Genomic DNA, 22,562 nt, shown 5'->3' with positions numbered 1-22,562 from the left:
ACTCGTAATGACCGATATAAGCCATATGCAACTATTAGTGCTGTCAGACCATGAACATTTTTAATCAGAATAATCATAGTGTGGCTGTGAATTCATTTTGATTAACCACAGTAAAATATAATTTATTGTTAATCTATATTAGTCATGTTTCATTATGAATGAGCAACTTAAAGGCCTACTGAAACCCATTACTACCGACCACGCAGTCTGATAGTTTATATATCAATGATGAAATCTTAACATTGCAACACATGCCAATACGGCCGGGTTAACTTATAAAGTGCAATTTTAAATTTCCCGCTAAACTTCCGGTTGAAAACGTCTATATATGATGGCGTATGCGCGTGACGTCAATCGTTGAAACGGAAGTATCGGTACCCCATTGAATCCAATACAAAAAAGCTCTGTTTTCATCTCAAAATTCCACAGTATTCTGGACATCTGTGTTGGTGAATCTTTTGCAATTTGTTTAATGAACAATGAAGACTACAAAGAAGAAAGTTATAGGTGGGATCGGTGTATTAGCGGCTGGCTGTAGCAACACAACCAGGAGGACTTTGACTTGAATAGCAGACGTGCTAGCCGACGCTAGCCGCCGACCGCACGGATGATCGGGTGAAGTCCTTCGTCCTTCCGTCGATCGCTGGAACGCAGGTGAGCACGGGTGTTTGATTGATTGATTGATTGAGACTTTTTTTTTAGTAGGTTGCACAGGGAAGTACATATTCCGTACAATTGACCACTAAATGGTAACACCCGAATAAGTTTTTCAACTTCTTAAGTCGGGGTCCACTTAAATTGATTCATGATACAGATATATACTATCATCATAATACAGTCATCACACAAGATAATCACATTGAATTATTTACATTATTTACAATCAGGGGTGTGTGTGTGTGTGGGGGGGGGGGGGGGGTAGGATATGGACAGCAAGTAGTGGACATAGAGAGAGAGAGAGAGAGAGAGAGAGAGAGAGAGAGAGAGAGAGAGAGAGAGTGTTGATGAGCAGATGAGGGCTGGCTGGCGTAGGTGGAGCGCTAATGTTTTTATCATAGCTCTGTGAGGTCCCGTTGCTAAGTTAGCTTCAATGGCGTCGTTAGCAACAGCATTGTTAAGCTTCGCCAAGCTTGAAATTATTAACCGTGTATTTACATGTCCATGGTTTAATAGTATTGTTGATCTTCTGTCTATCATTCCAGTCAGGGATTTATTTATTTTGTTTCTATCTGCATTTGAGCCCGATGCTATCACGTTAGCTCAGTAGCTAAAGAGCTTCGCCGATGTATTGTCGTGGCGATAAAAGTCACTGTGAATGTCCATTTCGCGTTCTCGACTCTCATTTTCAAGAGGATATAGTATCCGAGGTGGTTTGAAATACAAATCCGTGATCCACAATAGAAAAAGGAGAAAGTGTGGAATTCAATGAACCCTTGTACCTAAGTTACGGTCAGAGCGAAAAAAGATACGTCCTGCACTGCACTGTAGTCCTTCACTCTCACTTTCCTCATCCACGAATCTTTCCTCCTCGCTCAAATTAATGGGGTAATCGTCGCCTTCTCTGTCCGAATCTCTCTCGCTGCATTGTAAACAATGGGAAAATGTGAGGACTCCTTCCTCCGGTGACGTCACGCTACTTCCGGTACAGGCAAGGCTTTTTTTTTTATCAGCGACCAAAAGTTGCGACCTTTATCGTCGTTGTTCTCTATTAAATCCTTTCAGCAAAAATATGGCAATATCGCGAAATAATCAAGTATGACACATAGAATGGGTCTGCTAACCCCGTTTAAATAAATAAAAATAATTTCAGTAGGCCTTTAACGCGTGTTTATTAAACACCTTTTAACATCATGTTCATATTATGACAAACATTTATTCACATTTTGAGTCCTATTAAGTTAAAGTACCAATGATTGCCACGCACACACTAGGTGCGGCAAAATGATTCTCTGCATTCGACCCATCACCCTTGATCACCCCCTGGAAGGTGAGGTGCGCTGCAGATTGATTGATTAACTATTGAAATTTGACATAAGATAGAAGTTTTAGTTCTATTGCCCTCATGAGATAATGCACGTTGCAAGCTGCAACGAGCTACGCCGTATAATAAGTAACGGTAAACGAGGCTGAAAGCGAAGAGGGGGAGCAGGGGAAAACCATCTTTTATCTGGACTTGGTTTCTGACCATCAGTAGACCATACAATAATTTCTAAAAACAAAATAATAATAATACATGTTTTTGTATATTAACCTTTTTTATCAGGAGATCTCAAAGGGCGTTGCCATTTTACTCTGATGGCATTCTGTTCTCGGCTTCAGTCAGACATAAGCAAAATAAAAAAAAGTTGTCGCTTTATCAATTTGTTATCTTTAACAGTGCGTGTTCTTAGTTAAAACATATCACACAAGGTTGACCGCTGCTTTTGTTGAGAAAACTGTGGAAACGTTGAAAGCGATCAGCTGTCATTTTTGTTGGTGAATGCTGTGATTATCATCACACATCAACATCTCTAAAAGGATGTGGGTCGTCAATGCAGGCCATCGCAGGGACACATTTGATTGATTGGACGCTCTGAGACAAATTAGATTGCCGAAATGACGATGTTTGACCTAAATGTGCGGAGAAGATGCAGGGATTGGACACATGCAGTTGCAAGGAGGATTGTTGAATTTGTGTGAATTGCTGCAATTCTAATATTGCAAAATCCTGAGTGGTGAACAACTCAGGCAAAGAGCGGTCTGTTTGACCACGTCAGAGAAAAACACGCAGTTGACTATCAGCAATGCCACCTGAGAACTGGTTGTTCTGTTCTTTGTATCTCTTGAGTCATTTTGGCAAAAATAATCAACTCAATGTGCGGCCTCCTGCACTGTTCCGCACTTTTGACTCTCTCTGGTGTGGTTCTTGAAATACTGTGTGTTCTTTAGTGGAACTATGTGTGTTTGATACTGGAAGTATTCTTTCATTTGAAAAATGTATTGCTTTATTTGAAAAAAAAATGTGTACAGCACCAATTGTTGCAGGCATTTGAAGTATCTGCAGACAACATTTGAATAATGGTCTTTATTTAAAGTAGCCCTGCCTGATTCTTAGTATGTAATTCACAGCATCTGATAGTTTACTGATTGGACACTGGTATTTCCTGTTCGCTGTATCTTGGGTGTCAAAAACTACTTAAAATGCATTTTAGAATGGCTTCTTTCGGAAGAAACCAATACTTGAAACCTTTTCTTTGTCCTGTGTTTAAATGGATTTGCAACATCATGTTTTAATTTTACAGTGTTGCACAATAAAGGTTCTCAAAACCACACACAGTGTTTTTTTCTGAAAAAATAATATATCGCAATATCGATTTTAGGACTATACTAACGTGATGCCTTTTCAGGTTCATAACGCATAACATACAATCATTTCTAATAATATAATAATAATATATTTTTTTATATTGACTTTTTATCAGTAAACTTTAAAGGGCTAAACAAGAATTTTGCAAGTTTTGCTGAAATTCTGTTGGGGATGTCAAAATTCACATGAACATCATCATGTCACATCATGTTCATGTGAATTTGTATATATATATATATATATATATATATATATATATATATATATATATATATATATATATATATATATATATTCCCTTCTTTCTTATATATATATAAGGGAATATATATATGTACAGTATATATATTCCCTTCGTTCTTCACTTTATTAAATACATTTAACATGATGTTCATGTGAATTTATATATATATATATATATATATATATATATATATATATATATATATATATATATATATATATATATATATATATATATATATATATATATATATATATATATATATATTCCCTTCTTTCTTCACTCTTTTTGCTCATGCAAAATGAAACAATTACTGTTGATTAAAAAGCAATCCTATTTAATCATCATTAATTGAAATTATTCTACAGCAACCCTGCGATTCATCTGATAAATACAACTTTTTAAGCAATTGTAAAATCCACCCCAGTCAAAAATATTTCATAAACTGGGAAGTGACAGATTTGGATAATTGTTTTCTGTATCTGACTATTAGACAGTTTAGAGTCATGGGACATGACTTGCCCAACTTGATACTGTTGCAACCCATTAATCATCCTCAACACTTTATGAAAGTATTAACTATAAAACTGCTGCATTAATTGGCATATCAGGATTAGTCTGCAATTAATAACAATAAAAATACAAGGGGTGTCCCGATCTGATATCAGATATCGGTCCAATATCAGCAAAAAAAAGAAGTATCAGCTGCATTAAAATATTCGATATTTGCTCCGATACAAGCAACCCTGCAAAATGATGACATCGGCATAGCAGGACAGTCAGTTGAGATCTAGATATCCTCCAATAAGCACACATGGTTGGTGTATTCTTGTATTTTAGTGAAGTCATTTACAAAAGGTAAACATGGTATAGGCTACTCGGAGCGAGCAGTTACGCAAAAGCTAAGCACACAAGAGCGCACAAGCTAGACATACGTAACAAGTGTCCTTCATTGAACAAGATCGCGGTCTAAAACGTGACATTTGACAACATAAACAAGTATCAAATCATATCAGTTGCAAATTAAACCACTGTAGTTGCATATTACTTACATATAAATAATTAATTGGGATTTGTTATATATTGTATATATTATATGAAAATATAATATAATATAATATTATAATATATCAGTATATATTATATACTGTATATATGATATGTAAATATTACATATATGTTATATTTTATATTGCTACTATGGTACATTTTTAGTCTACTTAATACCTGCATTATCCTTTCCATCCTTACCCTTTCCATCCTTTGAAACTGAGCTACTGTGTGAAACAATTTTCCTTGTGGATCAATAAAGTTTGTCTAAGTGTAAGTCTAAGTTTAAGTCTAAAGGCAGCAGTGTATTAGAACGTATTCAGTAACAAACGTGTCAACTTTCTGCATCATGACCTTAACGAATTATTGTGACCATTTGGTGTCGCCAAAAACTAAATGATCAATCCTTTATTAAAAGACTAAATCTGTTATAGGATTACTGTATGAATACTTGATTTGGTCTTTTGTAACATTCCACGCAACAAATTATTAAAAGTATGTATGATTTATGCTGATATCGTATCGGATAAAACAGTGGTCCCCAACCACCGGTCCGTGGATCGATTGGTACCGGGCCGCACAAAAAATAAAAAGAATAAAAATAAAAAAATAAAAGATTTTTTTTTTTTTTTTTTTTTTTATCAAATCATTCTATTATTAATATTTCTGGTTCCTACATTTTATATCAATATAGATCAATACAGTCTGCAGGGATACAGTCCGTAGCACACATGATTGTATTTTTTTATGACAAAAAAAATAAAAAAATAAGGGATAAAAAACCAGTATCGGCCAAAACTCGCTGTTCCAATATCGGTACACCCCTAAATAATACATTTATTTTATAAGGCGGCTTTCAAGGTAGCCAAGGTTGCTGTACAGCAGTGTTTTTCAACCACTGTGCCACGGCACACTTGTGTACCGTGAGATATTGTTTGGTGTGCCGTGGGAATCTATGTAATTTCACCTAATTGGGTTAAAAATATTTTTTGCAAACCAGTAATTATAATCCGCAAATGTGCCGTTGTCGAGTGTCTGCGCTGTCTTGAGCTTGGCAGAGTAACCATGTAATACTCTTCCATATCATTAGGTGGCAGCCAGTAGCTAATTGCTTTGTAGATGTCGGGAACGACGACGATGGTTTGCATGTAAAAAGGTACAGTATCTGATGCTTAACCCAAAATAAACAAATGGCGAGTGCCGCTAAGAAAAGGCATTGAAGCTTAGGGATGGCTATGCAAAACTAAAACTGAAGTGGCTGCAAAGTAAACAAAAACAGAATGCTGGACGACAGCAAAGACTTGCAGCGTGTGGAGCAGACGGCGTCCACAAAGTACATCCGTACATGACATGACAATCAACAACAAAATAGGAACCCAAAAGAAGAACCAAAACACTACACACAGGAAAACACCAAAAACTCAGCGTGATGCGACAGGTCATGACAGTACTTTGAGACTAGAGATATAGTGATGCATGCTAGGTTATGGTTTAAAGTCATATCAAACAATTGCGAGAATGACTTTTTATTGTCAATATCGGCTGCTGAGTTACATTTTTTAATGTTTTCTGCTGGGGGTGTGCCTCAGAATTTTTTCAATGAAAAAAATGTGCCTCGGCTCAGAAAAGGTTGAGAAACACTGCTGTACAGCACTTAAAAAGCTGTTAAAAATGTAATATAAAAATGACATATATGATAGTAATCATCATCATAATAAATGTTACTGTTGTGATGAGTTTTTTTGGAGATGTTCTAATTCTTATTATTGATATAATTTCTTCATTATTCTCATCATCATATTCTTCAAGTTTTATGCAACAAATCAAAACAGTTTTACTACAAATCCCAAACAGAATTTAAAAAAAACTCCTACCTGTGTATGTCCAGTGTATGTCATCATGGGGAATGCCTGCCATGACAACACACAGCAAGAAAGCAGAGACTAACACACACTTGAAGCACATCGCTGCGTCCGGTGTTGCTTTCGGCACGGCGTCTGTGACACCTCACAGCAGAGCTTGTTCTGCTCTCCTCCTTTAAAGTGAGAGGGAAGGGATTCAAGGAAGTGCTGGAACCTTTTTATGTTTAAAAAAAAAAAAAAAAAAAAAAAAAAAAAGCCCTGGCTTTTTTCCCCAAGCAGACCCTCTCAGTATATTTCAAACTGTGCACTGAATAAAGGGGTAGACATTTTATGGGTGATATTGCAGGAAGGTTATTATTATACTTGTAAATCTAAATATCTACCTACATATTCACCACAACTTATGAATTTTACTTACAAATGTGCACCCAAACTTACAAAAATATGTTGCTCAGGATGACATGTTCATATAAAAGACAGATGAAGAACATGCTAAATGCTGACTGAGATTGCCATTGACCCAAAAAAAAGCTGACCTATTTCTAGTTGCACGTAAAAAGGGAACAAGTCCGTTCACGCTATTCACCTTGATTATTTTTCCTGACATGAAATGACAGTTAATAAACATGGTGAATAATGGGATAGCATGCATCACCTGTCCTAGATCCGTACCAGTTAGAGCATGTCCGACACCTCCGCCTCGGATACCTGACGAATGAGTGTGCTGAGGAGGAGTGAAATGTCCTCACACCCAAATACAATCTTGGTTTAGTAGAGTATTAACTATTTGACAACACAAGGGTATTTTTAGGGTCTGGATGTTGTTTCAAAGCGTGAGCTGGGAACATCAGTGAGTGTCTTAATGTGTTGTTTTACAATAAAAAGAGCTCATAAAAGTGTCCAAATGACAGGTTACCATTTGGCACCAGTTTTACTGCCTGACTACAGGAGACTTTTTGTGACTTTGTGAGGCAGCAAGTAAAACTACGAGAAGTTTCTGCATAAATAGTGATGTGTGAATCAGGATTGTAAACTCTACTGAACATTGTCAACTCAATTGTACAAACTTAATTTTTTGGTCGGAAGGACCAAATTAGAAAATGGCTCTTCCAAAATCTGATATACAGTCGTGGTCAAAAGTTTACATACACTTGTAAAGAACATGATGTCATGGCTGTCTTGAGTTTCCAATCATTTCTACAACTCTTATTTGTTTTGTGATAGAGTGATTGGAGCACATACTTGTTGGTCACAAAAAACATTCATGAAGTTTGGTTCTTTTATGAATTTATTATGGGTCTACTGAAAATGTGACCAAATCTGCTGGGTCAAAAGTATACATACAGCAATGTTAATATTTGGTTACATGTCCCTTGGCAAGTTTTGGTAGCCATCCACAAGCTTCTGGTTGAATTTTTGACCACTCCTCTTGACAAAATTGATGCAGTCCAGCTAAATTTGTTGTTTTAATGGCATGGACTTGTTTCTTCGGCATTGTCCACACGTTTAAGTCAGGACTTTGGGAAGGCCATTCTAAAACCTTAATTCTAGCCTGATTTAGCCATTCCTTTACCACTTTTGACATGTGTTTGGGGTCATTGTCCTGTTGGAAGACCCAACTGCGCCCAAGACCCAACCGCTGGGCTGATGATTTTAAGGTTGTCCTGAAGAATTTGGAGGTAATCCTCCTTTTTCTTTGTCCCATTTACTCTCTGTAAAGCACCAGTTCCATTGGCAGCAAAACAGGCACAGAGCATAATACTACCACCACCATGCTTGACGGTGGGAATGGTGTTCCTGGGATTAAATGCCTCACCTTTTCTCCTACAAATATATTGCTGGGTATTGTGGCCAAACAGCAAAATTGTTGTTTCATCTGACCACAGAACTCTCCTCCAGAAGGTCTTATCTTTGTCCATGTGATGTCAGATCTTGGGAGAACGATCCGCGCAGTAACATGCGACCTCACCGTGACAGAATCTCCCGGCACAATCTGAACCCGAAGCAGTCACATGGTACAGCCATGCAGCAAGTCTTCACACGTCATCATTTCGGCTCCTTGCCTCCATGAAAAGCCTCGATATGTGCTTCGCGGAAACGCCCCCCTCCATTACTCGACACATCTTTCGACGTTTTGGCGCATTTTGTTACATCACTGGTGGTGGGATATACAGTATGAGGAAGACATGGAAATGGCTATGGGACCAAAGAAAAAAGAGGGGAAAAAGGGAGAAGAAATAATGATTGCTAAAAGTGCGTACAAAGAAGCTGAATGGGGGAAGGTAGGAAAAAGTTTATGATTGAAATGTACCTCAAACAGAAACATTAATCTGATAAATTTGATGACACTAGTTCAGGGATTAAAGAAAGACATTTGAGAAAGTACCAAGGGACAGAAGTTGTGTAATAAGGTAATAAAATAAAACATAGAAGTGGGTGAACAAAGGGCGACTAAAGGATTTGTGACAGGAAACCCAAGAGGAGAAATACTTAGAAGATTTGAGGAGAGAAATAAAAAGGGGAACTGTCACTAGAATGAAGAGATTGATGGCATTCAGGAACAGAGAAAAGACAGAGAGTCAATCTGTGCCAGTGAAGTTTGTTGAGGAAGTCCTGCCAGAAAAAAATCCTGATTGGGTTTTTAAACTTTTACGTTTGATACTCTGTCTTATAGATGGACTCCTGTAGGTTGTTTGAAGTATGCTCTGGGCTGGAAGCTGTTTATTTTAGTTGGGGTTTCTTTTACATCGGCGTGTCCAACGCTCTTTATCTCGGTTTGTCAATCATACAATCAAACCAACCAATGAAGGCAACATGATGACCAATTACATGTGGTGGGGGCGGGTCATCGAGTCATACTCATGAGAGGGTAATTAGTACTTGACGTTCATGGTCGCAGTTGCTAATAGAGTCGCTAGTTAACTGTTCGATATGGATATTCATGTTTTTTTCCCAAAAAATATGCAAACAGGAAATGACGATGCGAATGGGAGCGAGCAGGAGGCCGACATTTTCTTCTACTGGAAACGTAACCACTAAAATACACAGTAGTTATTTTGTTTGTTTGTTTTTTAGGTTTTGGAATAACTGCCACTTTTTAGAAAGGGGAAAATTACTTCTCAGGACACAAGGAGTGGTCTCAGAGCCATTGCTCGGCCTGAAGCAAGTCAATTGAAAAATAAATGTATTTGTTTAATTGTAATTTGTCTACATGTTTACTGTCCGTTAATTTACAATGTGAACTTCCTCACACTATAATTGTCTACTTGGTTGCTGGTCAGAAGATACAACTCTACGTCCAGCAAGGCCGCAGCCACCAGCTCTACAACCGCTTCCTGTGGGTCTTCCGACGACGCCAGCTCTACGTCCGTTTCCAGTGGGTCTTCCGACGCTGCCACTTTTGCCTCCAATAGGTCTTCCGACAATGCCACCTTTGCCTCCAATGGGTCTTCTGACACTGCCACCTTTGCCTCCAATGGGTCTTCTGACACTGCCACTTTTGCCTCCAATGGGTCTTCCGACAACGCCACCTTTGCCTCTAATGGGTCTTCCGATGCTGCCACTTTTGCCTCCAATGGGTCTTCCGACAACGCCACCTTTGCCTTCAATGGGTCCGACGCTGCCTCCAGCTTTGCCTTGCAGCCTGCTCCAGTTCAGAATTCTGCTCAGCCTTCAGCTCGTCTGTCACAGAAGCCGCCTCCAGCTCACCGGCTACCGGAGCGCTTGCCTGGCCCTTCAATCAATCAATCAATCAATGTTTATTTATATAGCCCTAAATCACAAGTGTCTCAAAGGGCTGTACAAGCCACAACGACATCCTCGGTACAGAGCCCACATACGGGCAAGGAAAAACTCACCCCAGTGGGACGTCGGTGAATGACTATGAGAAACCTTGGAGAGGACCGCATATGTGGGTAACCCCCCCCCCCCCCCCCCCCTCTAGGGGAGACCGAAAGCAACGGATGTCGAGTGGGTCTGACATAACATTGTGAAAGTCCAGTCCACAGTGGATCCAACACATCAGCGGGAGTCCAGTCCACAGCGGGGCCAACAGGAAACCATCCTGAGCGGAGACGGGTCAGCAGCGCAGAGATGTCCCCAACCGATGCACAGGCTAGTGGTCCACCCGGGGTCCCGGCTCTGGACAGCCAGCACTTCATCCATGGCCACCGGACCTATGCAACTCCCCCTCACAAGGGACAGGGGAGAAGAGGAGAGAAGAAAAGAAACGGCAGATCAACTGGTCTAAAAAGGGGGGGTCTATTTAAAGGCTAGATTATACAAATGAGTTTTAAGATGGGACTTAAATGCTTCTACTGAGGTAGCATCTCTAACTGTTACCGGGAGGGCATTCCAGAGTACTGGAGCCCGAATAGAAAACGCTCTATAGCCCGCAGACTTTTTTTTGGCTCTGGGAATCACTAATAAGCCGGAGTTCTTTGAACGCAGATTTCTTGTCGGGACATATGGTACAATACAATCGGCGAGATAGGCTGGAGCTAAACCATGTAGTATTTTATACGTAAGTAGTAAAACCTTAAAGTCGCATCTTAAGTGCACAGGAAGCCAGTGCAAGTGAGCCAGTATAGGCGTAATATGATCAAACTTTCTTGTTTTTGTCAAAAGCCTTGCAGCCGCATTTTGTACCAACTGTAATCTTTTAATGCTAGACATAGGGAGGCCCGAAAATAATACGTTACAGTAATCGAGACGAGACGTAACGAACGCATGAATAATGATCTCAGCGTCGCTAGTGGACAAGATGGAACGAATTTTAGCGATATAACGGAGATGAAAGAAGGCCGTTTTAGTAACACTCTTAATGTGTGACTCAAACGAGAGAGTTGGGTCGAAGATAATACCCAGGTTCTTTACCGAGTCGCCTTGTTCACGCTCCTCACGAATCGGGCCAGTCCTTGGACGCTCCCCGCACCATCAGCAGCCATGCCAGGACCACAATGGCTACTGACAAATTATTCTCGCCCACGTCCGCTTCCTTTTCAGCCACCCATGTGGCCAGTCCATTGACGCCCACCGCGCCATCAGCAGAAACGCCCAGGACTTGGGCGTATAATTCTTTTGCTGCTGAGGTTCTGGTGCCGCTCACGTCCACCTCCTCGTCAGCCAATGATGTGGCCAGTGCGTGGACGCCCGCCTAGCCAGCTGCAGTGGCGCTCTACTTACCACCGCCACTTGACTCATACCTGCTGGCTTCGGGGACATTTGGCCTGGCGACCCGCCACCAACTCCTCCCTCCACCCTCCCATGACTTTAAACTTTGGGAGGAGGTATTGGTATGGCCTGTCACGCCAGGTCATATCATGTTTTGTGTTTGTTATTATTATTCTTAGTTGAGTGTTCATTTTCTGTTTTAGCATCTCCTTGGTTGCCATGGGCGCTGATTTCCTGCAACTGCCTCTGATTAGTGGTCAGGATGCTCAGCTGCTCCTGATCACGAATCAGAGAGCTATTTATAGCTGCCTCGCCATCAACTCAGCCTGGCAGCCTTGTTCGTCCTTAGCGACTGTTATGTTTGTTACCTAGCCTTGCTAGCGATTTAAGTTTGTGCTACTCTTTACGTTTGCTTCCCAGCTCCACGACTTTATGTATTTCAGGATTAAATACTTTTCTTACCTGCACGCCTTGCCGTTCTTCCCTGTGTCTTGGGGACACGACCACCACACCATGAAACACAAACGCAACAATTTTAAGCTAATTTTTTTGCATCAGCTTGTGATTTTATGAGTTTGTTATCAATGTTTCATGTGTTCTTTGTAAACTTAACCCAGAAAAACCATTTGACTTCACCAAATCTAACAAAATGTGCTTTATATGCACATAAATGTTCTGCACAGTTTGTAAAACAAGTATTGACATTTTCATCATTACGTTACCACGCAGTGTTACAAAATCTACCATAACAAACACTCCTTTAGTATAAATAAATAAATGGGTTATACTTGTATAGCGCTTTTCTACCTTCAAGGTACTCAAAGCGCTTTGACAGTATTTCCACATTTACCCATTCACACACTGATGGCGGGAGCTGCCATGCAAGGCGCTAACCAGCAGCGGCAAAGGGTGAAGTGTCTTGCCCAAGGACACAACGGACGTGACTAGGAAGGTAGAAGGTGGGAATTGAACCCCAGTAACCAGCAACACTCCGATTGCTGGCACAGCCACTCTACCAACTTCGCCATGCCATCCCTACACCAGTTGCAGACGTTGCCCGTGTATGTTTTACGATTGAAAAGTGCCTGTCGATCATAAACTACTTTTTATGTTCCAAAGCTTTACTTTGATTAAGAATATTGGAGAACTTTTGAGCGTGATTTATGGCCATGATTTATGTTGGCTAATGAAAGACAATGAAGAATCATCACCACACCTCAACATCTATGTCAATATAAACAAAGAATAGAATAGAATAGAATAGAATAGAATAGTATGGACTTTATTGTCATTATATTTGCATATAACGAGATTAAGGACTCCAATTTAAGGCGCGGTAGTGGGAACAAATATGGGGTAAATAAATAAATAATAAAATAAAATAAATTACACAACAGGCAGTAAAGAAAAAAACTAACAATTGAAATAACCAGACTACTATCCAATAAAAAATAATAAGCAGTCCTGTACAATATACAAAACACTATAGAAATACAAAATACTGTACAATATACAGAACAAGACAAGAGTACCGGAGTAATAAATAACAATCAGTGTCGGACGTATTGCACTCGAAGGGTAATATTGCACAGTAGGGTATTAGGGTAGGATATTGTATAGGGGTGAATTATTATTATAAGCTAGAGTTCAAGATGGTGACAGCTCTGGGAAAGAAGCTGTCTCTGAGCCTGTTTGTTCTGGCTCTGATGCACCTGTAGCGCCTGCCCGATGGTAGCAGGTCGAACAGGTGGAAGCCAGGGTGTGTGCTGTCCTTGGTGATGTTTTTCGCTCTGTTGAGGCAGCGGGAGTTGTGTAAATCCTTCAGGGAGAGGAGGGGGCAGCCGATGATTTTTTGTGCAGACTTTATGACCTTCTGAATCGCCTGTTTGTCTGCTTCAGTGCAGCTGGCGTACCACACTGTTATGCAGTACGTCAGCAGGCTCTCGACAGTCGAGCGATAGAAGGTCACCATCAGCTGCCTCTCCAGTCTGTTCTTCCTCAGCACCCTCAGGAAGTGGAGTCTCCGCTGGGCCTTCCGGATGACCGCAGTTGTATTTTGGGTCCAGGAGAGGTCAGTAGATATGAGGGTGCCGAGGAACTTGAAGGAGCTGACTCTCTCCACTTTTTTTTTTGTGAGAAATTAGGCTGTGGATCTGTACCTAAATGTTTATATACGAGATTACCCAGAAGGCTTAGCGCTGTAGTCAAAAACCAGAAGAGGGTCTGAGCTACGAGACTTGTGCCATTAGAGCAAGCCTGGGCAATTATTTTAACCCGGGTGGCCAAATTTAGAGAAACAAATGTGTCTGGGGGCCGGTATATCTATTTTTAGGAACACTAATACAAAACCTCACAATAATGTCTAATTGAATGCTAAAACGATATGACAGACCGCCTTAAAAAACGGAATGGAATTTTTATTTATTTTACTGAATGATACACCCAGAATGTACATGAAAATAAAGAATTTGGGATTTACAATATTAACTATGAAGGGTAAAACACTGAATATTGACAACATATGAACATCACACACCCTCTCCATCCACATATTTTACAATCAAGTGACACGCAACAAAAATGCAACAAACACAGCGAAATTTGAACGTGAAGGGTAAAAAATAAACCCACCTACAATCTGTTATATCTGATATATCACTAAGCTTTAGAACTTTGTTGTAAAAATCTCCTTCCGTGTCTGTCCCTGACACCCGCATTTCAGGCTGACACTCTGGAAACACTCTGTGGAAATGCTCCCCACCCACACTGCTTGGTGCCTCGTCTGATCTGCTGTGACTTAGATGACCAACTAATTAGATAACCATAGTAACTAATTACATTACCATAGTAACTCATTAGATTACCATAGTAAGTTAGTAACTAATTAGATGACCATAGTAACTAGTATATCATGCAAAAGCACAGATTCCAACCATTGAAATACTTTGTATAGTTCAAGACTTACGGTCATTAAAAAACATCACTGCACATCATAATGGCAGCTACACTTTCCATCTTAAAGATCTAAAAAAATTATTTGGGAATGTCCGGCGGGCCAGATTGAAAAGCTTAATGGGCCGCATGTGGCCCCCGGGCCTTATTTTGCCCAGGTCTGCGTTAGAGCAATAAAGGGTCGAGATATTGTTACAGATTGCGCTTCCTTGTGTATCTACACAAAAAACAAATATATGGTTAGACAGTTGATGTGCGCGTTTGAGCGATGGTTGGTAAAAATGTGCGGGGAAATTGGAGGATTGGACAAAGCTGCACGTAATTTGCAAGGATTGGTCATATCCAATGAAATGCAGCTGTACTGAACTGAAAGCTCTGCATCAATTTTCCACTGGGTGTATTATACGTTATGCGTTGCGATGCACCTTAAACCGTGGCCTTAATACCGTGGTACATAGTGAACCGTGAGGATGCCCTACCGTTACACCATAAATCTTGCTACTATTTTACTCCCGTCTACCAGGAGATCCCAGCTACCTCCAAGCTGTTTCAAAGCCACGCTCAGGAGCAGCATGTTTAACATCAAGAGATGAAAGCACTTTCAATCTTTTTAACAGTCAACAACAAAGTGATTATTTCCCTGAATGGCAAACTATACTTCATCCCATGCTCAAAGATTGGAATAAAACTTTATAGTTCAGAGAGATGCATCATATGGCAAGCATGTGTGCGCGTGTTTTGGTACTGAAGCGTTCACCTTGACTTAAGAGCCACTCATTGTTGCAATTAAAGCTCACCTCCTGGCCTCCAGGATTGATTCCAGTTGTTTCCTCTGTTTGGGAATCGACAGCTAAAGGATAATAAAAGTAATCATAAACGACACCATGTGGGATAGAACATATGGAAACAACCTGCAGCCTTGCACACACAAGGATTTGGACAGAAAATTACATCTTTCTCTGAAGGACATTAAGTTATTAGGGAATCTTTAAGGACGTTATTTGATGTTTAGCCGGGAGCTTTACACCAGACTAGTGAAAAATCCTGAATTGAACTGAGAGTGTCTCCTAAATTCGAATTCCCTTTCATGAATTTGAATTGAGGTTGCAAACGGGAAGTACAAACATAGATTTGAAATTCCAATCAATAATGTTGGTATAATCCAGAATCAACTCCTGACATATTTTTTTACAACTGATTCAAACTGTTCCAAAGTTAAAATGCTCAACTCATTCAGGACTGTTAGCACTGTATCATGTGTATTTAGTGCTGTCATGTTAGGTGCTACTTGTCCAGGGTGTACCCCGCCTTCTGCCCGAATGCAGCTGAGATAGGCTCCAGCGACCCCCCGAGACCCCAAAAGGGACAAGCGGTAGAAAATAGATGGATGGATGTTAGGTGCTAGCTTATGACACTAACTGTTTGCATTTTAGCCAATTTTGTAGATCTATCTATCTATCTATCTATCTATCTATCTATCTATCTATCTATCTATCTATCTATCTATCTATCTATCTATCTATCTATCTATCTATCTATCTATCTATCTATCTATCTATCTATCTATCTATAAATATTTAATATTATTATACTTAATAAATTATTGAGTTAGCATTCCTACATTAAGTATACTGTATATATACTTAATATACAGTATAAATGCATATTTGCACATTATCGTGTGCAAAGTGGATTGCGTCTGTTAAGTGATCAGAATTAAGATTAAGATTAAAGATTAAAGTACCAATGATTGTCACACACACACTAGATGTGGTGAAATTTGTCCTCTGCATTTGTCCCATCCCCTTGGGGAGCAGTGGGCAGCAGCGGCGCCGCGCCCGGGAATCATTTTGGTGATTTAACCCCCAACTCCAACCCTTTGTTGCTGAGTGCCAAGCAGGGAGGTTATGGGTCCCATTTTTATAGTCTTTGGTAAGGCGTGCAATCCATTTTGCATCTCTGTCTTCTTATACAGCACGCGCAATGTAAATTATCAACACTCGTCGCCGTTTTGCGAGCACTATTTAGCGTTTTATTTAGCACGTCTGAAAAGTATGTGCAAACTAAGTTACACACACAGTTGCAGTATCAGTGCCGCCACTGCAAAGACAATATTGACAGAGAATCCTCCGTCATACGTGTGTGTGTGTCAACAGTTTTGCAGGGTCTGTCAGAAACAAAAAAATATTATATATATTGTCTATTCAGCAACATCCTTTTATAATTTTATAGCTGCATGCTAGGTGACTTAAGGGGCTAATTAAAAACAAAATTATTGATGCGTTTTGGTGTCTGCTGGCGTTTTTCTAATGCTGTTTGTTTTTTCATTTACAAAATATATTATATTTTCTATATGAAAAAAACTTCTCAAAGTATGCAATTGTTTGCGTCTTGAGCATAAGTAAGTGCAGCCTCTCTTCCATGAGCACGCCTTGGGCGCTGAAAAGAGAAGGGAAAAAACTGTGGGTTCGGTTGTAGATGCTTTGGACTGTGTTTAAAAAGCCCATAAATAGTGGTAGATTTCTCCTGCATGTTTGAAAGCATAGCAAAACGCCACAGGTAGGAGCATGATAACATGAATGTGCAGTAAATGAGAGTGTCTCCATGGGGATGCCCCGTATAGTACATGCAAAATCCTCATTTAAATAAGGTTGTCCGCACCACTTTTCAATTGCACACGTAGTCTTAGTAGATCACACTCAGCACGCCCACTAATTTAGCGCCTGGTATTTGGACCGTAGTAAATCAAGCCTTTACTGAATACTGATGCCCAAGGGTTAGGTCTGGGGTCTGCAACCTGCGGCTTTAGAGCCACATGCAGCTCTTTAGCGCCGCCCTAGTTTTTGGTCCAATATGGCTCTTTCAGTATTTTGTGTTGCCGACCCCTGGGTTAGGTACAAAACCAGGCAAGGTTGCTTTCAATCTAGAGTACAGGGCACAGACATGGCTGTCGGGTTGGTTCTACTGGTTGACAGCAACATGAGACAAATGAACAAATGTCCTGATGGTTCACACGTCCATGCTGCTTCATGATGAAGAGCCAACTGTTTCCTGACAACCTTTGCACACAATGATGGTAGAAGTAGCACCTCTAACTCCACCAGGATAGTTCTGCTGACAGAAATACAGCAGCCACACTTCATTCCACAATAAATGTGCAATCTCAACAGCAGAAGCATGCAGGCCCATTGGAAAAAAAATCAAACATATTATTTTATTCATGTATTGCTTAATCTACACCAGTGGTGTCCAAACTTTTTCCACTGAGGGCCGCACATTGAAAAATCAAAGCTAGCAGGGGCCATTTTGATATTTTTTATTTTAAAAACCAATACAATATATGTATAAAAAATATACATTTAGGCTTCCACTCAGGCTTGATTCTGGGGACCCCAAAGGGTTTTGGTTCCAAAAATATAAAAAATGTGTCATTATTCAGTATTATTATTTGTGTTATTATTCAAGTTTTTAAATCTCTAGATCAACATTAGGTCTATCTGTCAATATAACACGTTTTAAAGATTAAATTGTATGCTCTTTTTGTCAAAGAAAACCCTTTTTTTTAATGAAAAAAACACAAAATATGCAATATTTTCACCTAAGACATTTTTTAAGTGGGATGTTTGAGATTATATAATAATTGGAGCCTTAAAAAGGTCAATAACTCATAACACCATTGATTTTAATTAATTATTATTTTTTGAGCAATGACACTTAAAAACTTATCACACTAAAAATGTAGGGGATCCAAAAGGGTCCTACTCATTAAAGTGTTAAAAAATAAATTAGAATTATTTTTTTTTACTGTTTACTTTTAACACAATAATCTCGAGATCAACTTCAGATCTATCTGTCAATTATAAGTTTTATTGTTGTTTATGTTTTTTGTTTGTTCGTTTTAGGCCCTTCTTTAAAAAAAACAGCTCGTTTTTTTACATGGCAAACACAAAATATGCAACATTTTCCCCAAAAAATATCTCAAAATATTTAATGTGACGTAATTGGAGCCTTGAATAGGTCAATAATTCATAATGACATTGATTTTGAGTCACTATTGTTTTTTAAAGAAAGAAACAGCCTACATGGCAGCTTTGTGTGATTAGAGTAAACATTGCTACATTTTCTTGTTACATTTCACCTGTTAGCTCTTTAAATACCACTTTAATGTTTTTTATTTTTTTCAATCGTATTTTTAAAATGTGCTGTGGGGCCGTTAAAAAATGACCTGCGGGCCGCAAATGGCCCCCGGGCCGCACTTTGGACACCCCTTACATACATATACACCATGTATGTATATGTATTATATTTTATGCTCCTATATTATTTGTTATTGTATACTTACAGTCGTCCCTCAACACAGAGATTTCAAATATTGCAGCTTCACCACATCGCAGGCTTTAAAAAAATATTTTTCAAGATATATTCTTCAATTTTTGGGTCCTAAATTCAGCATTTTTTTTAATTTTTTTTTAATAATGTCCTGCCCAGCTTCTCGGGCAAATCATATAGCAGATGTAGATGCCCATATCGGCTGTTCAGATTTACTTTACAAAAGAGAAGTGTAGGATACTTCTCTTGTTGCCTTATTTGTATTTTGACTTTATTAAATGTATTTATATTATCATTTGGTGCAGCCGGGCCGGAGCAGGAGGGGATAGAAAGAGAGAAAAAGGAAGACAGAGGTGGGAATTGTGGGGACAAGAGGGGGATTAGACAGAGAGACAAAAACAACAACAGCAAACACAACAACAACAAAAACAACAACAGAGCAACATCAGCAAATACGACATGTACAAATATGATGGTAAAAGTAATAGCAAATAAGCAGTTAGCAAAAATAAAAAATAATACAGAAATGACAATGAGCATTATTACACTAAAAATGGAGCAATATGAATACCAATAGAAATAGTGCTATTGATAATAAACAATACCAATACTTTACCTTTATTATCTACAATATAATTGTTCAAATGCAACAATACATATACGTAATGATAACTTGAGATACGAAAGAATGCAGAAAAATGGAGGGGAAGAAAGAGAAGCAACCTACATTAACCTTGTAGATTGTTATAGTAACAATAGGTTAAGCTTTGTCAGTGTGCCATGTGTTATACCCAGTTTACCCTAGAGCAACAACGTTAATACGGTATATGTTTGATGAAACGTAATTATGTGCATGAGTGTATGTGTGCATATGTACTTGTATATGTACAGTATGTGTATATGTGTGCTTGTACAGTGAATGTATATGTATAGAATGTGTATGTGTGTGTTTGTACAGCGAATGTATATGTACAGTATGTGTATACAGTATGTGTGTTTGTACAGTGAATGTATATGTACAGTATGTGTATATGTGTGTTTGTACAGTGAATGTATATGTACAGTATATGTATGTGTGTGTTTGTACAGTGAATGTATATGTGTAGTATGTGTATGTGTGTGTTTGTACAGTGAGTGTATATGTACAGTATGTGTATACAGTATGTTTGTATAATGAATGTGCGTGTGGATGTACGAACTTTGAGTGTGTAAATATGTACTGTATTTATTTGTATATGTATGTGGCAGCGTAGGTACCTATGTATGTGTGTATGTATGTGTGTGAGTATATGTGAATTTGCAGGTACAATACATTTGACTCCCAGTGTGTGCGGGAGCCAGAGTACGGCCCAAGCCTCCCAGAGAGCCCATCCCACAAACAGTAGGTGCGGTGCCCAGGGAACCAGGGGCTACCGCCCCCACGCAGCCAAGCCGGACAGTGACAGGAACCCCAGAGCCTGGCCCACCGCGCCGCCCACAAGGGCCAGCAGCAGGCCGCAGACAGACGCACCCGGCAGAGGACAAGGCACGAGAAAAGCAGGGGGCAGCCAGACCCCAAGCCAGCGAGAGACCACACCCCACACGGACAGAAAGGCGGGACGCCCCGCCCGAGGGGCCCGGAGACCCCCCGCAACCGGACGGGAAGACCGCCCCCGCCCCACCGGCAACCGGGCCCCCACGAGCCCCTCCCCCCCACCCCCGGAGAGCACGGCGAGGCCAGCCCACGGCCACCCCACCCAAACCGGCCGCCACAGGACCACCCAGCACGGGGCCACGGGAACCACCCACCCCACCCGCAGGGACCCCAACGATGGAGATGGAACAACCAGCAACCGCCCCGCCGAGTCCCCCCCTGAGGTAGGGGAAATAAATAAATAAAATAAATAAATACATAATAATAATAATAATAATAATAATATTAATAAAATATATTTAAAAATAAGAATAAATAAATAATTACTTCTATTTATAAAAAAAAAAAGTTTTTAATTCAGCATTTTCCAGGATAATCATTGCTAAATAAAATACAAATATCGATACTACAGTAGTATTGGCCACTAGAGGAGACCAAACCAATCAGAGCACGGTATTCAGTATCGTGGCCACTGATTGGCCTCAACCTCATGCAGCATTACTTAATTGGATTAAAAGAGTGTAAGAATTAATACAGGGTGTTATTTCATGTCTTGAAGGCTCTCATAATGCTAGAAATGTAATAAGAGGGGTGTAAACTAGTTGTTATGATCTAGTCTAGCTTGTAAATGTTTTGATTCATAAGTGAAGATTCCTACTTCTTATGGAAAATAATTTATCGATGTCATGCCCAGAACCAATTATCAGTGATAAACAAGGGAGTCTTTTTTCATTGATTTAATTTAACTTTATTTTATTTTTCAATGTTTATCTTAAATTACTCATAATTAATTTACCTGTCAACTCTACTTTTTTTTTTTTTCATCATTATATTAACTATATCAATTGCTGCACATTCTCTAAACAGGAAACCCAGAAAGTGAGTAAACTTGTTTATGAAATAATATAAACACATGTAAGGGTAAACATGTGAAAAACACACAATGTGAACAAAACATCAGTAATATCTAAGACAGAAAAGGGTTGGAAAAACTCTGCTTCTACTTACTCCTTTTCAGACATCGTTAAATTCTGCAAGCGTTAACATCTAATGTCATTTATTATATTATGTATAATGTGTATATATGTACATATACAGTCGCGATCAAAAGTTTACATACACTTGTAAAGAACATAATGTCATGTCTGTCTTGAGTTTCCTAATACTTTCTACAACTCTTATTTTTTTGTGATAGAGTGATTAGAGCACACACTTGTTGGTTACAAAAAACATTCATGAAGTTTGGTTCTTTTATGAATTTATTACGGGTCTACTGAAAATGTGACCAAATCTGCTGGGTCAAAAGTATACATACAGCAATGTTAATATTTGGTTACATGTCCCTTGGCAAGTTTCACTGCAATAAAGCACTTTTGGTAGCCATCCACAAGCTTCTGGTTGAGTTTTTGACCACTCCGCTTGACAAAATTGGTGCAGTTCAGCTAAATGTGTTGGTTTTCTGACATGGACTTGTTTTTTCAGCATTGTCCACACATTTAAGTCAGGACTTTGGGAAGGCCATACTAAAACCTTAATTCTAGCCTGATTTAGCCATTCCCTGACCACTTTTGACGTGTGAATAAATGAATGATGGATAATAATAATGTCCACTACTCATATTTTCGAGAAAAATATTTGCCCTGTACACTACATATTGTAATGCTTCACATCAGGCTGCAGATGGCGCAGTTACACGCCAGTCGAGTGTCAAGGTGACTGCAGGAGGCGGCCATAGGATGCTACTGCAAAAAAAAAAAACATCATGCACAGACGGCGCCCTCTTTAATACGATTACGATAACAAATATGAATGCACTATCAAGTAAATATATTGTCATTTGGGAAAAATACATAATCGTACATTGCTCATGTTAAGTGTACATTTGTTTAAAAGTGGCAATACAACGTGCATTTAATTGCACGGTATGATAAATATTTCATTACAAATCCACAGTCGTAGTATTTTTAACTCCTG

At 39.4% G+C, this 22,562-nt stretch overlaps 1 protein-coding gene across 3 annotated transcripts in view; it reads right to left on the bottom strand.

Moving 5' to 3' along the window:
* The window catches only part of LOC133654112 (carbonic anhydrase 6-like), a 44,038-nt gene that overhangs the window by 20,281 nt on the left and 1,195 nt on the right, over positions 1-22,562 (bottom strand). The window contains exons 1-2 of one of the 3 annotated variants that reach the window (XM_062054142.1): positions 7,158-7,223; positions 6,515-6,675 (exon numbers count right to left, since the gene is read on the bottom strand). In XM_062054142.1, the coding sequence (XP_061910126.1) occupies positions 6,515-6,605 (91 nt within the window). In that variant the 5' untranslated portion in view covers positions 6,606-6,675; positions 7,158-7,223. Of the gene's footprint in view, positions 1-6,514; positions 6,676-7,157; positions 7,224-22,562 lie in introns of those variants that run through there. The other 2 variants (XM_062054143.1, XM_062054144.1) reach the window with 2 other exon arrangements.

This window comes from Entelurus aequoreus, linkage group LG07, assembly GCF_033978785.1.
Source record: "Entelurus aequoreus isolate RoL-2023_Sb linkage group LG07, RoL_Eaeq_v1.1, whole genome shotgun sequence".
In the NCBI taxonomy this organism is placed as follows: domain Eukaryota; kingdom Metazoa; phylum Chordata; class Actinopteri; order Syngnathiformes; family Syngnathidae; genus Entelurus; species Entelurus aequoreus.
This window is presented reverse-complemented; position numbering and strand designations above follow the sequence as displayed.